Consider the following 18,689-nt stretch of genomic DNA (forward strand, 5'->3'; position numbering starts at 1 on the left):
CACAAAATAATGTCATTTGTACATTTTGCTTGAGACTTAGTGGAATGGAGCACACACATTTTCTAACATGCTTCTGTTCCCAGGCCCTTGTTTGCAAAATAATATATGCCTGTAGTCAGTAAAGAAGTATGGCATACATATGTATGAAACATCATTAGCCAGGACAGAATGAGCACAGAAAACACATTTTTTACAAATTATACACTAAACATATAGTATACCACAACTTTTCTCCTTCTCTCCATTCATTCCTTACTCACTCTTTTCTTTCCTCCCTTTCTTCCTTCCTCTCTTCCTTCCTTTCTCCTTCCCCCACTCCTTACGAAAGTTAAAATCTCTTGCCAGAAGCTCAATGGATCCAACCTTGTCATCACAATATTTTTCCAGCTTTTCAAAAACAGTTAAAATGAGGATCTCAGAGTATGGTGCTCTTTGATCTGTCTATTGTTGGACAGAAAATTTAAAGCCACTCAAAATTATTAATCCCTTTCGGAAAGATCTTCACCTGAAATTTTATATTTTCTTTACCGTTTTGCTTCTAATTGGTGAATAAATTAAAAGGTGGTCTTAACCTTGGTAAGCACTCCTAATTTTGACTTTACAGTTCTTCAGAAACAATCTACCTAATTCACTTCATATTTCTTATAAAACATTTTACTGTAGCTTCAATTAAGTTTTTAACCCAGAGTCCTCTGTATTAGAAATGGGCAAAACTGTCCTATGTAGAAACCTAGCTGCAACTCTAATGGCAGAATGGCTGGCAGTGCACCATGGTGGGATGTTGGATCTTCATCACAACTGCTGTAAAGCCACCTACATCTACTGAAAGTTTAAGTTTTATGGTGCTCACTGGAGCTACTGCAATTAGTATCATTTGAGAAACTACTCCTGAACATATCATATAATAGCTGTCTTACCATTCTGAAAGATTTGTATGTGCCTCTTTAGTCATGAACTGGAATTGTTCAAGTAAACTGGAAAGCAACCAATGCACAGTCAGGACTGAACCAAGCCGCCTCATTGGGTCTACCATGTGATAAAGGTCGTGCAGTAAAGTTTGAATCTTGGGTGCAGCAGAAGGGAAAAGCTGAGAAGAGAGACACCAATTAGAGATTACATGTTATAATATTTGTAAAATGCAAAGAAGTGAGAAATGATGAGAAAACAGTGTATATAGCATACGGATGGATTTATATTAAAGCTCTTTCCCACATGTGGAGAAAATTACTGTCTTACCCAGCCTTGCAAATCAGGATTACTAGTACTGACATGGAAGTCTAACTCCTTTGCCTCTGATTTGAATTCCAGATTCATTCAACTCAATCCCTCTTGAGAAAGCCTCATCAGTCTCCAGCTCTGATACTCATCCAGGAGGTCTAGAAGAAATCCTGATATCATGCAGACTTTCTGAACAACAGATCCAGCTGCAGATCTTTCATTTCCTCCATACATTTCCTTCATTAACTACCTTGCCTATTCACAGACACTGACTGTTATTCCTCCATCTCTATTCTCCAAAAATGAACTCACTTGAAGTATGAACAAGATATATTAAATATTCCACCTGCTTTTTTTGCCACTTTTTAATCTATATCTATTCTCTGGTCATGATCCCAGTGTTGTGTTGTCTCCAGTTCTTCCATTCACACCTGCTTTGCTTCATTATAATTCTATTTTCTTACCAACTCGTTAGTCATTTACATAATTTTCCTCCTTTTCCTTTCATTCTATTTTCTGGTCTCTGTTTCTGCTTTAGCTGTCCCTTTCAGTGAATCCTCAACTCAAATTCTGTTTTATTTCTTTATCTCCTTTAATTTAAATTCCATAAATCCTCCAAAATAAAATCAGGATAACCTCTATCTCCCTGCTTCCCCGTCCATCCAGCCTAATGCACGTGCCAGAGACAGCAAAGAATGATAATGAAGGAGAAATGTTAAGAGATTTACATAAAATATGTATCCAATACAACAAAACCCTGTTTATTTTACCAGCTCAAATTGTCCAAGACTCTTCAGCTCCTTTATGAAAGTTATCATTGAATTTATCTCTTCTAAAGACAAACATTGCTCATCTTCTTTGTGGTAAGTTCCATCCTATGAAGGAAAGGGCAGCATATTCTGGTGAAATCACATGGAAAGCAATGTGCTTTCATTAGACCCCAATCCCTTTGGTGATCAAAGGGACAAGTTACAGCAGCTCTCAACTTTCCCTGACCTCATCCAAAGTCATGTCAAGCCAGCTCCTTGATAACTCTTCCCATTTCTCAGTCTAGAATACAGTAGACTGCATTAGCTTTGCGTAGAAAAGAACCCATAGAAACTACCATGGGAATAGACTGCATAGACAGTTGAAGTGGACAGTTTGAAATGTGGTCTGGTCTCCTAAGGAAAACAGACTTAGGTAATTGTATCATACATGTGCATGTCTGCAGCTTCCTACTTTATCCTGTCATAAATTTAGAACCCATGACCCTGTTTTAGTCACACCTGCCTGAGAGGCAGAAGTCGCAAGGATAATGTAGTCCCTGTAAGTCTTGCAAGCAGAGGAGGAAGTCTTGCAAACTCCTCCCCTACAAGTGCCCAGACTGAGAGAAACACTGCTAAAGGAGTTCCCAGCTTGTCAGAAATGTATTTCACAAGTGATGCAAACTTTATACAGAGCCTATAAATGCAAAAAATAGTAATTGGATCTTGCATTTAGAATAAGACACAAAGCTGTAGGAAACAAAATTTAATTCTGATGCTCATGAATCTACCCGTTTGAGTTAATCAGTTCTAGGTTTATGAAAACACACAAACCTGTATATTAAAAAAGACCATTTAAAAAAAAATGGTGGGGAAATTACTTTGTTAAAGTTTTAAATATATCTTTGAGGTACTGTACTTTGGGAAATGTCATAATTTGAGAGTGGAATTTTTCTCAAAAAAAATACAACTGTTCAATATAATTACAGCTTTATTCATGACTTCCCCAGAATTCAGTAACAGATAGCTTTGATTAAATAAATCCTTCATTCTATAAGTTGGCACCAACAATTTCAGAAAGGCATACAATTTAGAATGAAATATTTTCAAATAGTTAATAATAAGAAAATGGTGGAATGAACTACCTTGCTCACAGCTGATCCATATATTTTTTGTAAAGCTTCTATGAAACTAGGTGTTGAGGATTCATTAGATAAGAGAAATTTAAAAGTATCTTCAAAAAGAAATTCTTTGAAAGTTTGGTCCTGAATATTTGATTCATCCTCATCTTGAAAGTCAAAGTTTTCATGCACCTGTTAGAAAACAACATAAGAATTTATAGCTTGGATATCAAGTCCAGTCTTCTCATTACCGCATATACCAAAGTGGAACTATTTATAAAAAAAAAAGTCATAATAACACTAATAAAACAGACAGGATTACAATATAGCAAATACTGTACCACATTTTCTGTCAGAGCTACACATCGCAATGTTTGCTGACCTCCAGTGGATTGAGTACAATATTGCAGTCTCATGTGAGAGCTTTTTTTTCGTGTTTCATTTGAAATTTGATAAAAGAAATAAAATGTCAGATTATATGTTAACACAACTCTCTCAGGTATTTAGGAGTTACTACATATGAAGGTATAAATTTTACAATATATAAACACAGTGAATAAACTCATGTTTCTAAAATATGAATAAATTAGTATTTTATCATAAACACAAATATAACTTCAAGCTGCATGGGGTGTGTGCACAGTACAGTTTCCAAGGGATACTATTCAAAATCAAATGTCATAGTAATTATCAACCATTATTTTTTAAAGTAATTTGTATTTTCATAAGAAACTATTAAACACTACTGATTTACTGTACATTTATGGATTATGGCTGATGGTTGAGACTACTAAACAGGCAGGTAGACATTATGCTTTATGTTTACTTTTTTAAGCAACTCCTGGGAGAGTTTTTTTACAGCCTGGTATGCAAGTATTGTTATGACATCACATTTCTTATACTAGCTAAACAAGTCTTGTCAGACTAATTAAGGATATTGTCTTAGTGGATTTTTTAAATTGTGCACACTTTCTTTCATGTGTCCATTTCTCCTTTGCGTTTAAAGGATCTTTGTTTTGTGAACGATGAAGAGATTGACTGCACTGTTGTTACTACAACCTTGAACAGATTTTAACTGAGGTCGAATTTTAAGAGTGTTCTGTAATTTCCCAGGACATATTTACTAATATTTTTTTTGCCTTTTGTGTACCATAAATATGGACAAAGATTTTATATACCTAGGTATATACATATTCATGTGTATACACAGGGGTAATGAGAAGCAGCTGGAAAGCAGTACAATTTTGTTTCTGGCCAGGCTGTTCTGAGGCAGGAGTGGTACAAAACTGGCACAGTGATTTTATGCCACAGGCCACATTTCTCTGGTTTTGAGGGCCTTGAGGGCCTTGAGGACCATCCAGGAAGAAGGCAGCACAGTGGAGGTCAAAGCAGATGGTGATTTGAAGTACAACACAATTCATGGAGAGCTTTAACTTGTACTAAAAGCCACTTCTGGCATTTTAACTTCTTCCCTTCCTCTTTGTTCTGGCACAGTTAATACCTAACTCTACTTGCATGCAATCCTTCTTATGGATTTTGTTTAGCTGATATTCAGTTGGGGTGATAATCCCGTAATCCCAAAATTGAAAGGTTTGCACTCTTCAATGGTGTGGTGAACTTCATCACAGGAACTCTGTCCCTTAAAAACTGGTTTCTCCCGCAGCAGCTCTCTACTGTTGAGCAAAATTAATATTAATGTACTTGGACATTTCTAGAGGTCTGAGGGCAACTGTCAGAGAGGGTTTCCTGCTGTGTTCTTTTTGGTATAAGTTTTTTGGGTCAAGCAATAATTTGTGTCATTTTCTCACCTCAAGAACTACTGGGTATATGGAGGTGCCGAATCCAATGTCAAAGGTTAGCATTTGAAAACATTGTCTGCATCTGAAATACAATATAACAGGAATCAGATTCAGTGAGGTTAGGTAATGTTGTGAAACATATGCTACAATGACATACACACAGAGGGTCCAGAGAACATACGCAAGAACATACACACATAGGTGAAGAGAAAGCATGCGATACAGACTAAATAGAATTTCTAAGAAGAGCTGGCAGCATTAAACATAGCTAGATTCAGATTGTGAGCTGATGAAAACAGTGCTATATTAAAGTGTATTTATATGGTTGACTTTAAAACCAGTGAGGGAGGTGAACTACACTGGAGGAGGAAATGCCTTTTGATGAGAATGAGGCCCTGCAAAAGCTTTGATGACATCTGGAGGGCAATAGATGGTGAAACTCTCTGGGCTCATTGAAGCCAAAGAGTTGTGCTGTAGCTATGGGGATGTTTGAAGGCATGGGCCAGGAGCTCTAAGCAAGTCTTGGGTTACATAAACAAGAGATATGCATCCCATTGGTAAAAAAAGGTTAGAGTTTGGACCACTGTCAAAATAGCTCCATCCCTGTTACGCTCCTCCCCTTCTCACTACCCTCTCCACTCACAATGTAAGCTTTATTTCCAACTTGCATAAGTCAAATAATGATCTTTATATTACTTCTACTAAAACACCTGGGTATGGGTTTTCAAATAGCTTTATAAAACATATAAATGTAATAAATAGTAACTTATTTACTATTTACCATAAAAATGTCAGGGATGTGACATAACATATATAGAACAAATATTAATTTTAATTAATAATAATATTACATAATAAATGTTGATTTATGTGTAAGAACTGTAACACTCAAATAGAAGTGATTACAATGATGTAACACCCACAGAAAAGTGACTGTTGCTGCTTAGGTATATTTCATAAGGTACGTTTCACAAAGTATTCTACAGTGTCTCTTGTTCAGATTGCCTGTTACAGCCAGCTCTGAACAGTCTGGGCTACTCTAACTTTAAATATTTCACATATGACAGAGGGCTCACTGAAGGGAAACACAGCTTTATATATGTTAGGACTAGCCCGGTTGTGAGTGATTTCTGTTCATTTGTACTGCCTGAAACACTCATCAGAACACAGCATCTGGTCCTAGGTATTCACCATAACATTTTTGCAAACTAGAAACACTGTGAATGTTGAAGAGTTTTACTCCCTAAATGGAGCACATCCTCACTTTGTTCTATAAGGAAGTATGAAATAGAGGGGATTTTGTTATTTTAGGAGTCATGTGTCCTCTACAATTTTTGTTCTGCTCTAAGGAGCTATCTTGACAATAACATAGCAATGACCAGTGCAAGTCACTTACTGATTGAAAGAATTTGGTCCTGAGGCAGATGATTCACTGAAGACCTCAGTTATAAGTAAAAGTTTGCTTATAGCTTCCTTCATGTTGTTGAAGGCTTGTTGGGGAGAACTGCTTTTGAAGAACATCTCAAAAAACCTTTGCAGCTGTGAAAGAGATCACACATTTTTTAACTTTTACTGTAAATCAGTGCTCAAGATCATAAATTAAAAGGCTGGTAGAAGTAAAAATTGCTTTAGAATGTAAACTTCAGTTCTTATTCATTTGCACAGCAAAGAAAAGAGGCATGAAAAGCTCCATGCAGCATACTAGTACAGAAGGAGTCTTTTTTTACAAATAAGTATATCAGAAACAAACTCTGTATTAATGGTTTTAAAAAATACTGCTCACAGTGTAAGCTTACTTTGATAAAACCTTTTGCTGTCAACTGGTTCTAGGCAACAGAAACCACAAACACTTTTTTCTTCAGCAGTAGGTAATAGCACAGTCAAAGTAAAAGCCTTTTCTCTTGTTAACATACTGTGCCAAGGGCTATCCCACTTGACCTTGACCATGAATCTTTTCCCCAGGTTAACAAGCTTCAAATAGAATATAGAAGAGAGATGTTGAAAAAATGATTGGCCACCACAGCCTGTGTTTTGACTGGACTCTTGCACATCCTGAGGATTTTAGACTCATGAATCCTCTCAGTGGCATATTCTCTGGCCTGCATAACACTGTCCTCTCAGTTTCTTTCATCACTCATGAGAATTCACCCATCTCATCACTTCTGACAGTGATTCAGCAAAACAGAGCTGGAGCAACACAGAGCCCCAAAGAAGAGTGGGACACAGGCAGGTTTTGTTGCATCGGAGTCCTTTGTGCTAAGAAAGGGGCTGCCTTTGAACCACATTATCACACTGCACAGAACTCAATTAATGTTTGAACTGTATAAAACTATTAGATAATTTAGTAGTGCTATATTACCAGATACACTTATATAGTATAAAAGTACTGTCTTCAGAGATAAAGCATATACAGTATACACAGAACATGTTTTGTATTGATACTCAGAAAAGAAGAAAATTCTGATTATTTCTAGGAACTACTCTACTAAACTGACTTAGAAATGCAATTACATATTTTCTATTACCATCTATCCTACATGACCCACTAGGGTAACATGACTGAAGCATGCAGGCTTCTGTAGACAACCCCACTGGGGACTGATGTGGTTGGCATCTCTCTAGGTACCTTTGACTGCAGTCATGATCAAGTATTCATTGCAGATGGGTTAACAAAGCTTGGCATTTAGCAGAAGTCGGTAACAAGGCTTAATGTGATATCTTGGGTCTAAAACACGATCATAGAATCACAGAACCGCAGAATGGTTGAGTTTGGCAGGGACCTCTGGAGGTTATCTTGTCCAAACACCTGTTCAAAAAGGGCTACCTAGAGCTAGTTACACAGGACTATGACCAGATAGCTTTTGAATGTTTCCAAGGATGGAGACTCCGCAACCTTCCTGGGCAACCTGTGCCAGTGCTCAGTCACCTTCACAGCAAAAAAGTGTTTCCTGATGTTCAGATGGAACCTCCTTTCTTTCAGTTTGTACCCATTGCCTCTTGTCCTGACACTGGGCACCACTGAAAAGAGCCTCACTCTGTCATCTTTACAGCCTCCGTTCAGATATTCATACACATTGATGAGATCCCCCTGAGCCTTCTCTTCTCCAGGCTAAACAGTCCCATCTCTCTCAGCCTTTCCTCATATGTGAGATGTTCCAGTCCCTTAATCATTTTAGTGGCCCTTCATTGGACTCTATCCAGTCGCTCCACATCCCTCTTGTACTGGGGAGTCCAGAACTGGACACATTACTCCAGGTGTGACCTTGCCAGTGCTGAATAGACGGGAAGGGTCACCTCCCTCGACCTGCTGGCAACACCCCTCCCAATGCAGCCCAGGATGCCATTTGCCTTCTTTGCCACAAGGGCACGTTGCTGGCTCATAGTCAACTTGCTGTCCATCAGGACCTCCAGGTCCTTTTCTGCAAAGCTGCTTTCTAACTGGTCAGCCCCCAGCGTGTACTGGCACATGGGGTTGTTCCTCCCCAGGTGCAGGACTTTGCACTTCCCCTCGTTGAACTGCATAAGGTTCCCATCAGCCCATTTCTCCAGCCTGTGGAGGTCCCTCTGGATGGCAGCACAGCCCTCTGGTGTATCAGCCACTCCTCCCGGTTTTGTGTGATTAGGAGGTACACTCTGTCCCATCACCCAGGCATTTAATGAAGATGTTGAACAGGAATGGACCCAGTAAGGACCCCTGAGGTACACTGCTGGTTACTGGTGATGCGTTATGATGCATTCACTGTGCTGACACCAGATCTCCTTACAACATACTTCTGTGCACTCTAGTCCACAGAATTTTCTAGACAGTGTTGGAGCCTCCCCTTGTGAGCGTGAGTACTGCCAAGCATGCTGGTCTGCATTGGCATAGATGAATGGCTTTGTTTCTTCAGGCAGCATATTGCAGTTAAATGTAAAAAGCATTTCCACTTTCCTTTAAAAAAAATACTGTATCGTTGCCTACAGCCAGCTGTGGGAAATATTCAAGTATGCAGCTAATGCAGATCCTCCTTTGCTTTTTGCTCTATTCAATTCCAGTAACTCCATTCTGTTTTGCTGGTAAATAACTGGTGGTAGGAAGTTGGTTTGCCTGTCTTCCTGTTCTTATCACCTCTGGTTTTATTCTAACAAGTGGTTCCCTTCCCAGGCTTTGCTGACTAAAAGAAATGTGTCCCATGCACAGATCTGGGCTGAAGGTTTGCAATGCCTGGGACCTTTTCTCCTGTTTCTGATAAAGCTATTTGAAATGCCAGTAGGAAAAAAAAATGACAACAGTATATATGACTAAAGTTATAAAATTAAACCTCTGACTGCCAGGAAATTGCAAAGTAAAGGTTGCACATATAACCTCAACTCTGCCCTTTGGATATTCGCATCATGTTGAAATCTTTAATTACATCACACTGTATTTTTATGCTGTAGAAAGTTTTCCATGTGTACTGCAATTCCATGAGCCTCTAGAGCAAAAGAGCCCCAGAACTGCTATTTAGAAAGAGATTATGCAAATCCTCAGATCACACTCCATTTCATTGCCACAACAGGCTGAGAGGGAATCTGTGCTTCCCAAAGTCTAAGATCACCAAAGCTGTGTTTCTCCCACAGAGTAATACAAAGATTAAGAACAAGAAGCTGCACATTTTTCAAATAATTTCTGATTTAGATTCATCTCTGAGTGAAATTGCCCCATTTCAGTTCCTTGTTCAGGCCAAAACCAGTTAATTAAATTTTTCATGTGAAATAAAAAAATTAAAACGAAGACTCATCTCACCAAGGTGGGACTACATGGTAGTTCTTCACCTGACTTTGACAACTATTTCCACCATCTCTGCCAGATCCTGTACATCACCTACATTCCTGCTACACTGGCTTGCATCTTGTCTCTAATTTCCTGAATCTGCAGTGGGTATTGAGGGGCTAAGTGAGAAGCTGCATTGTTTTGCTGCACAGGGAAGATAAGGAGTTGCAGAATTTTCCAAGGAGAGGTAGTGATTATTGGAAGGAAGGGAAAGCAGGACAGAAAAAGCCCCATTAGCTCATTTGCTCCTCACCACAAATCAATCTCTAAGCACCTCAACACAAAGGATACACAATGCACATATTTCTAGTCAGAATTGATGAAAGACAGGCTGATTTGCCGTGTCTGCACTCATAGCATGCTGTTGGCTATAATAGTAAACTGTTTCCAACACAACAAGCATTAAAATAAAACTGGCTTCTCCAAGGAACTGCATTTCAGTTATAGTCCTCCTTAGTCAGACTAGAAAAGAAACAGTGCTCAACAGGTCCTTATTAGGGGATATCAGGTTTTAAGACAATATTTATTCTAAGATAATGACTGAAAATAAATATTTAGTCAGTCTGTTTCAGGACCAATACAGAGAAAAGAGACAAATACTTCCAAAAAATTCCAATTCATGAAAAAAATCCTATTTAAACCAGTTCAGGTTAGGTTTGACTCTTATGGATTCTACAGGATTTCCAGCAACTGGTAGGGAAAATGTAAAGTATATGGATTAGGGGCAATAAGGTGTGAAAGCCTGGGGCAACCTCAGCTTCTTCTGAGTATGCCTAACAAAGATCTATAAATATCTGTGTTCAACTGCAAAATATTAAAGTCACTGAGTTGAAGGTTACTTCAGATGATCACCACTGATGCTTGTTCTCCCACAGAAACAGACTACCTGTCCAGCAAGATTCAATCTCATTATTGGTTGAGTGTGATTAAAAGCAGCACTGAATAGTAAAAAAAGAGGACAGAATGGGAAAAAATGGTGGCAATCACAGGAATTTAGTCTGGGAGAAAGCTGACCTCTGGCTGGCAAATTTTGAAGCAGAGGAATAGGGATTAAATTTTAGTAGGCTGTAAAACTTAATGCAGACATGCACAAATATTTTGCACAATGCCACCATTGTATACAGAATCGCAAGACTTCTCAGGAGCTTGAAGACATTCATCCACATGCTGGATGCATACAGTTGGAGGTATGTTCCACATATTTATGTAATGCCTTTCAGAAAGTGTGTAAATGCAGTCAAATTACATAGATCAAGCACACATTTTCTCTAAAGGCAGAATGAACTAAAAATGTTCTTAAGATTAATTTTAACTCATCGACCTTTTGCCCACTGATAACTACTTTTGCTTTAGGATAAGCCATTGGAAAAAAAAAGATTTGGCTAACTCAATATTAATTTTACAATGCTTTTTCTCAACCCACCTTGACATCCACTTTTTAAAATCCACAGTCATTAAAATAAGGTTTATGATCTCAGTGACAGGGATCCCTTTGGCTCCTCAAAAATACACTGAACCATCAGCTAAAGGCCTGACACACTGGAAAAATGCAGTTTAATTGACAAAGGAATTCCGATTTGCAAGCTTCATGCACAGACTCATGGACACTCAAGGAGAGTGGACGAGTGGGTGCCATCTGCAGGGCTGGATGCTATGGTGACTGAAGTAATTCCCTTGACAGGATTTTCCTCTGACAATTTTTCTGCAAATGCATTTCTTAGGAGAGATGCTGGGGCAGCCTGGGGCAGCTAGCTGAATGGCCAGCTGAGGATTTCCCTGTGAAAGCATATAAATTGATTTAGACAGCCATCTCCCAGCCCCTTCTACCTCCACCCCTTGTTTTAAGGGGCTTGTTCAGAGTGCATTGAGCAGCAGACACAGCCAGACACTGCGTGCACTGGGCGTTGTATACCAACACTCCACGGAAGGCATAAATTAATTTTACTGTAAGAAAAAAAAAATGTAGCGACCCTTCTGGGATTGCCTTCTAACTCAGTCCTAGCACAGTCTTCCCTCCTGACGAGATGAGAAAGATTTTCCTTGACTAACCTTAGGAATAGCAATAAAGACAAACTTAAAATGCCTACCTTCACTGCACTGATTAGCTTTCTGTTGATTGTAATAGGTGTCCAGAGGCACAGCTCACATGAAGACAATTCTCTCAGGTGTCAAAATCTGTAGAGGATTCCCACCCTACAAGACTACATGGCTTATGTCTATGTACGAGCGAAGTGTCTAGGTTCCTTTTATACCTCACTGCAGAACACAGATGTTTCAAGAGCATGATTTATGCCATCCCGAGGCAGCCATCTCAAAACAGTGACATTAATTACAATCTAAAACTGCTCTGTTCTGCCATTGACTGTACAGGGAATCTAAATGATACCACTGAAGACAGGCAGGAGATATCCACCGGAGTGCTCACACAGCCCACCCACAGACAAATCTGTGTGCCTGGAATATACAGAACTGTCTGGGAGGATGTTTGTCCCAAACTTACCATGATAAAGAGGAAGGCGACCATCAGCAAGGTTAAACAGTAACCAGGAAATTACAAAGTGACTTTTGAAACAAGGAAGGAGTCGGCTTGGGAAATACTATAAAAGAAGCATGAAAATTTGCAGTGGGGCAGAGACTTTGAGGTGGAAACAACAGCAGTCAAAATCTGGTCAGGCACTGCCAGAAGTCAGCCCACGGGCATCACAGCTTCTGCCTAGACTGCAGGGAATACCAGGGTCCTATGCGGGTACAGGCAGAGCTGGAGCCCCCACTGCTCCAAGTGGAGATGCATGCAAGAAGCAAAGCTGCATCCCAGGAGAGTGGGGCTGTGTTTGTAACCCGTGCTGCCTGTGAGGTGGGGTCTGGGTAAATGTGAGTGAGTGGGTGGGTGTGACTACAGCTTTAGGGGGTATTTATAGAAAGATGTTTAGAAATGTGCAATGTTTATTAACATTTTTGAAGTGTCTGGTATCATGGTTTACCTGTTCTGTTACTGAAATTGACAGTGAGTGTATTATTATTACTGGTTGCCAGTTAATTACATATCACCAATTAGCCACTTCTATCCTGGCTTTGGTTAAACAATACAAACTCGTCAATTTTTTACTGCAACAGTATCTCACCTTTGGAGGTGTAGTTGAGTTCTGAACTTACCCAAGAAGGCAAGGAGATAGAAGATAAGAGGCCATTGGGGCTAGTGATTAATTCAGTGTAATTCTGAGGTTTACATTTTGGGATTTGCTGCATCATACTTTACAGGATTTGTATGAATACATTTTGAAAGGACCTTGCTGATTCCTAGTTGTAGCCTTCAAAACTAGATGGCAGACAAAGTCACCAGGATCATATCATAGAATCAAAGAATCATAGAATCACAGAATACCAGGTTGGAAGGGACCTCAAGGACCATCTGGTCCAACCTTTCTAGCACAATCTAGACAAGATGGCCCAGCACCATGTCCAGATGAGTCTTAAATGTGTTCAGCGTAGCGGAGTCAACCAGTTCCCTGGGGAGATTATTCCAATGACTGACTGTTCTCATTGTGAAAAATTTTCCTCTCGTGTCCAATTGGAATCTCCCTGGGAGTAACTTGTACCCGTTACCCCTTGTCCTCACCATGCGACTCCTTGTAAAAAGGGAGTCTCCATCTTCTTTGTAGCTCCCCTTTAAGTACTGGTACATGGCGATGAGATCACCTCTAAGCCTCCTTTTCTCAAGGCTGAACAAACCCAGCTCTCTCAGCCTGTCCTCATACGGCAGGCTTCCCAGACCCTTGATCATCTTGGTGGCCCTTCTCTGGACCCCCTCCAGCCCGTCCACATCTTTTTTGTATAATGGGGACCAGAACTGAACACAGTATTCCAGGTGTGGCCTGACAAGAGCCGAGTAGAGTGGGATAATGACTTTATCTCTGCTGGTGATGCCCTTTTTGATGCAACCCAGCATCCTATTGGCCTTCTTGGCCGCAGCAGCACACTGTTCACTCATGTTGAGCTTCCTGTCCACCAGGACCCCCAGGTCTCTTTCCACAGAGCTGCTCTCTAGCCAGGTGGATCCCAGTCTGAGCTGCACTCCTGGATTATGTTTTCCCACGTGCAAGACCTTATATTTGTTAAACTTCATAAGGTTCTTGTTAGCCCACTCTTCCAACCTATCCAGATCTTCCTGCAGCGTGGCTCTCCCTTCCAGATTTGGTGTCATCTGCAAACTTCATCAGGCTACACTTGATCCCATTATCCAGATCACTTATGAAGATATTGAATAGCGTTGGGCCCAATATCGATCCCTGGGAGACCCCACTTGTGACAGGTTGCCAGTTTGAAAAAGAGCTATTTACCACCACCCTTTGGGTGCGGCCCACCAGCTAATTCCTCACCTACCGCACAGATCACTTGTCTAGGCCATAACACATCAGTTTCTCTGGGAGAAGGCCATGGGGAACTGTATCAAAAGCCTGAGATCAAGGTTTATGTCTGAGGAACCAAAGCATGACCCTTGGTTTCAAGAAATGACCCTTTTTGAAGTAATGAGGGTGTCCTCTCCAAATTGTTCTGCTATGCATCAGAGCTGTTGCAGTCTTTCTGATCAGTTGGATCTGCAAGGTCTCAAAAGACTTAATAGCTGTGGATGTTTTCACTTGAATCAATTCAATCAATCTCTGATAACTTTCAGTATAGGTTCTGTAGTCTCAGTTCATTTTTGTGCATTCATTCTTCTTACTGGATCTATATTTGGTGAAATTTCTTCACCAATTCCAAATACTTTTGGGTATAAGTATTTGTTCACAGATACAAAAATACTCTTTTACACACAAACAAGAATCTCCTTGACTATGCATATAGAGGTATCTAAATACCTAAGGTGTCTGCAAGAATACAGACTGATTCCACATAGAAGGCCAGAAAAAACATATTTTGCAATAAAGCTATTTCCTGTATTGCCTGCTAGCACAGGCAGACCTCTCCACTGATCACAGTATATAGAAAAAGCCATAAGACATGTAATGGGAGAAAAATGTACCCATAATCAAAAAAATCGTTCCAGAATACATCACAGAGAAAACAGTGCAGTAATTTATCATAAGTTTATAGTGTTAGCTTTAGTTAGGTTTGTTTATTCCACCCCTGATTTATTGTTACAATGTGCCATTTCTCTGCAGCTCTAACATGGCACCTGATGAAGGAGGAAGCCACGGTATTATTCAGCTATTTTGTACAGTAAATTTCCCACTTATGTATATTTTTTCTTAACGTAAGATTTTTTAAAGACATGCTATTTAATAGCTCAGGACAAAAAAACCTCTTGTCCCTTAACGCTTTTATAACTATTTACATGGAGCAGAAAAGGCCATCTAAGAAAGGTTTCCTTCAAAGAATCTTGCTGTTAAGACTAATTCCAAAGACAAAAAGCCGCTCACTAGCTTCAGCAACCACTAAACTAGGTCTTTTGACTGAGACTGAACTAAGAATGGTTTCCCAACCCAGCATCAACTTCTTAGTGGAAAAGTAAAGGTGATTTACTAACAGCACCTCCCAGCTCTCTGTGAGAAGCAAAAGTGGATCAGCTTGACTAAGGGAAGCTTGAAAGCAGAAAGAGAATGATGAGAAGAAGAATCAGGATAATGGGAGGTAGGTCTGGGAAAGTTGGGAGCCAGAGAGGGGCATGCTTACAGAGCTGCCTGGATTGAACAGCCAGAGTGAGAGGATCTGTGGTCCAGGAGAAAAGCAGAGATCTAGGGGCCTGGATAACAGTGTAAAGACTTACTTATGACATATCCACACGTTATAAAGAATAATAAGTCTAGAGGTCTTACTAGCTAAATCAAGATGTTCATAACGAGAAGAGCAGAAAAGAACTCCAGGAAGAATTTTAACTTTATTTGTGTACTGCATGACAGATTGGCATAGACATGGAGAAGGTAAAGAAGGAAGGATTACTCATTCTTTCTCTTAAGACAAGAATCAGGGATATGAAATTAAGTAATCAGGTAGAAGTTTTAAAGCAAACAAATATTCTTTCTCAGACAGCACATAAATAATCCGTAGAGTCTCATTGCCGCAAGATGTTGGGAAGACCAAAGGCATTGATGGATTAAAAAATCTAGTAGATAACTGCATGGCATAAAAATCCACTGGAGCTTATTAAACAGAGAGATATATATTCCACTTCCAATTTTATGTGTCTTACCTTGCAGGTTACCAGAAATAGCTATAGTCTGCCTAAGGATGAGTACCACTATGTGCTTGTCCTGTTACATAGTTTCATGATGCTTTCTTGTCTGGTTGTTGCCAGAAACAGAATGTCAGACTAAGCATGGCTTTGATCTCCCCTGGCCTAGACAGACTTTCATTCTGATATCAGTGAAAAGAGAAATGATAAGGCTCTGGATGCTATGAGGACAGAAAACAGAGATGGCATTTATGTTATGCTCAGTCTCCTGGGAAGGGGAGCATTAAAGCATTTGAGTCTCTACACAGGCTACTTGCAAGAACAGTGAAATGCATATGCTGAGTTCTTACAGAACCTGATGAACAAGTTTAATTTTATTCCCAAATAACCCTTCAATCTAATTGATTAAGAGTTGATGGTAATTTTCTTTTGTATTTGCTCCTGCTAAGTGACAGGGCAAGAATATGGAATTCAAAAATAAAACAAAGGGAAAAAATCCTGAGCCTTTCTGCTGTTTCTAAGCATTTTGCTCTTTATTTGCATGTATGTTTGCATTCTGTTTCTCATTAAATATCTGGTCTATTACATGAAGTAGTATCAAAAGTGGCCACTTGAGGGCAATACTGCAACCTAATTTTCACAGTGTTCGGCTCTAAGCCAGGCCTCCACGTCATACTAAAAGATGTATTTCCTGGGTAAGTAAGGGTCCAGTTTTATTTGCATATATGTTAAGTATAAAAAATATTTCTCTTTACTCAAGTTTCCAAATGCTTAATACACAGAGAGAGGATTTCAGCGACAGTTATAGTGACTTACACCACAGCAAGCTTAACAGCAAACTGCTTTTATAGATTATGTTTACTTCACTGCACAACTGGAAAATTACTTAAGAACATAGTTTCAGCTAAGGGTATCGAGGGTTATGCAAGTACACCAGCCAAGGAATTCAAATCCAGGAGACACCTGACTGTCTATTTTGGATGAGCGAAGGGGCGGTGAGCCAGAGCAGGGGCTGTGCAAAGCTGCCGACAGCACAGAAGAGCCTTCCCAGGTGACGCAGGACGTGGCACCACTGACGTCTATGAAAGTGCATCCCTTCATTAAGATTTGGGACCAGGTTGGGAAAGGTTAATGGCAGGGCAAAGGAAGCACTTCACAGTGTGTTAAACCTTGAGATAATTAATCATAAATGACTGTTTCGCACACCAGCTTCTATAAACCAGAAAATTATTCAGGGGCCAGCCCTCTGCTCAATACACATGCATAATGTCGATTAACACAAAGGGAATTATTGCATACATTGATAGAGACCCATCCCTTAACTGCTACCATATGCAAAATAGAAAGCTTCAAATTTATTATTGATTTTTCAAAGCACAGATGGTCTAAATAAGGAGGTTCCAAATTTCCTCAAGGAAATAAGGCTATTACGCAAGTCTCATATCAAAACATTTGTGTGGCAGAAAGCCATTTTCTCCCCTGCATCTCCTGCATCTTCCCAACCAGGGCCCAAATCTAGAGTCATGCTTTTGCCACTCCTTGACTACACACAAAATCCTCATGCCAGCGGACGATTTAGTTTCCTTTGCTTTCTGAACTGAGATACTAAAATATGTATAATGCAGAGAAAACCTGGCAGCTGCTGAGCAAAACACACTTGAACTCTTCCTGAACTGCTATTTGGCCAATGCTTATTCAAGGAGTCATTCTGAAGCCTTGCCACTATAATTAGGATAAGTAAATCTGAGTTGCAAAAATCATTTTTAATAGTTTACTAACAAAGAAGCAGTGGGCAATGCAGTATTATTTAATTCATTAAACTTCTGGTTTTTCTTTACACAGTTTCTCTTAATCATTTGATGTTGTCTGGTACCTGACCTCCAGTCTTCTTAAAAATCTCTCCTTCCACATTCTGGTTACTTCTAGCAACCATAAAGGGTTGTTATACATAGGGGATCAAATTTTAAACTTAACATACTGAGTTTGTGATAGTAATGTTGTAACCAAGTTAACCACAATTGTGGATCAACTTATCGCTAATAGTTTAATTATACTGGTATGAGAAAATTTGCTGACCAGAGGCCTATGTACACTGAGGAGGTCTCTAAATTACTGTGTGCCATTACTGAAAGCAGCACATCTATGATGGCAATACAGCAGATTTAAATTATTCTCGTTTGTTCATTTAAAAAAAAAATAATTCAGTCAGCTGCTCTTGGGGAAAAACACAACACTAGCCAATTTTTCCAGACCAAAGTCTCCTCTATAAGCATGTTCAGTCCCCAGTGACACCAATGAGTATTCTGTCAATCAGCAGAGGAACAGGTCTTAGAGATCCTTTCTGTCATTATTGACTATTGACAGGTTGGAGCTTCACAACATAACAAACAATTTTCCTTCCTACACAACAGAGTTGGCAGAAACTGAAAGCTTAGGAGCTTTCTGGACTGGGTTCCTTGGTTGGTACAAATATGTGTAGCTCCACTGGCTGCTTTGGGAGAGGAGATCACTCTGCTGGCATTGTACGTCTCACTGGCAACAAGTGACAGCTCTATGATGTTTATGAGAAACTTGATGTAATCTCATCCCAAAGGATATCAACAATTGAATTCAAACCTTCTCCCAAGTATTGTTTTCTGACTGATGATCTGCCTGATGCCTCTGCACCAAGCACAGAAGCCTCTTTATGATTCTCCCAGTAGTGGTCTCTGGCCACTCCGTATATTCCCAGTGTCTTACTTCTCCTCGAGACTCCCCGACTCCTCCCAGGTTCTTTATAGGGTACACTGTTTATGCTGAGAAACAGTCTTATACACCCCACTTTCCATCATTTTGTTAATCTGC

General features: G+C 39.7%; 1 protein-coding gene across 2 annotated transcripts in view; it reads right to left on the bottom strand.

The window, feature by feature from the left end:
* CPED1 (cadherin like and PC-esterase domain containing 1) overlaps positions 1 to 18,689 on the bottom strand; it is a 157,760-nt gene that overhangs the window by 84,377 nt on the left and 54,694 nt on the right. For both annotated transcript variants that reach the window (XM_087766717.1, XM_009464129.2), the window contains exons 8-12: positions 6,281 to 6,423; positions 4,894 to 4,966; positions 3,110 to 3,277; positions 1,989 to 2,093; positions 918 to 1,087 (exon numbers count right to left, since the gene is read on the bottom strand). In XM_087766717.1, the coding sequence (XP_087622843.1) occupies positions 918 to 1,087; positions 1,989 to 2,093; positions 3,110 to 3,277; positions 4,894 to 4,966; positions 6,281 to 6,423 (659 nt within the window). The remainder of the gene's footprint in view (positions 1 to 917; positions 1,088 to 1,988; positions 2,094 to 3,109; positions 3,278 to 4,893; positions 4,967 to 6,280; positions 6,424 to 18,689) is intronic.

Source organism: Nipponia nippon, unplaced genomic scaffold, assembly GCF_047370975.1.
Source record: "Nipponia nippon isolate SJK-2023a ecotype South Korea unplaced genomic scaffold, ASM4737097v1 scaffold_3, whole genome shotgun sequence".
Classification (NCBI taxonomy): domain Eukaryota; kingdom Metazoa; phylum Chordata; class Aves; order Pelecaniformes; family Threskiornithidae; genus Nipponia; species Nipponia nippon.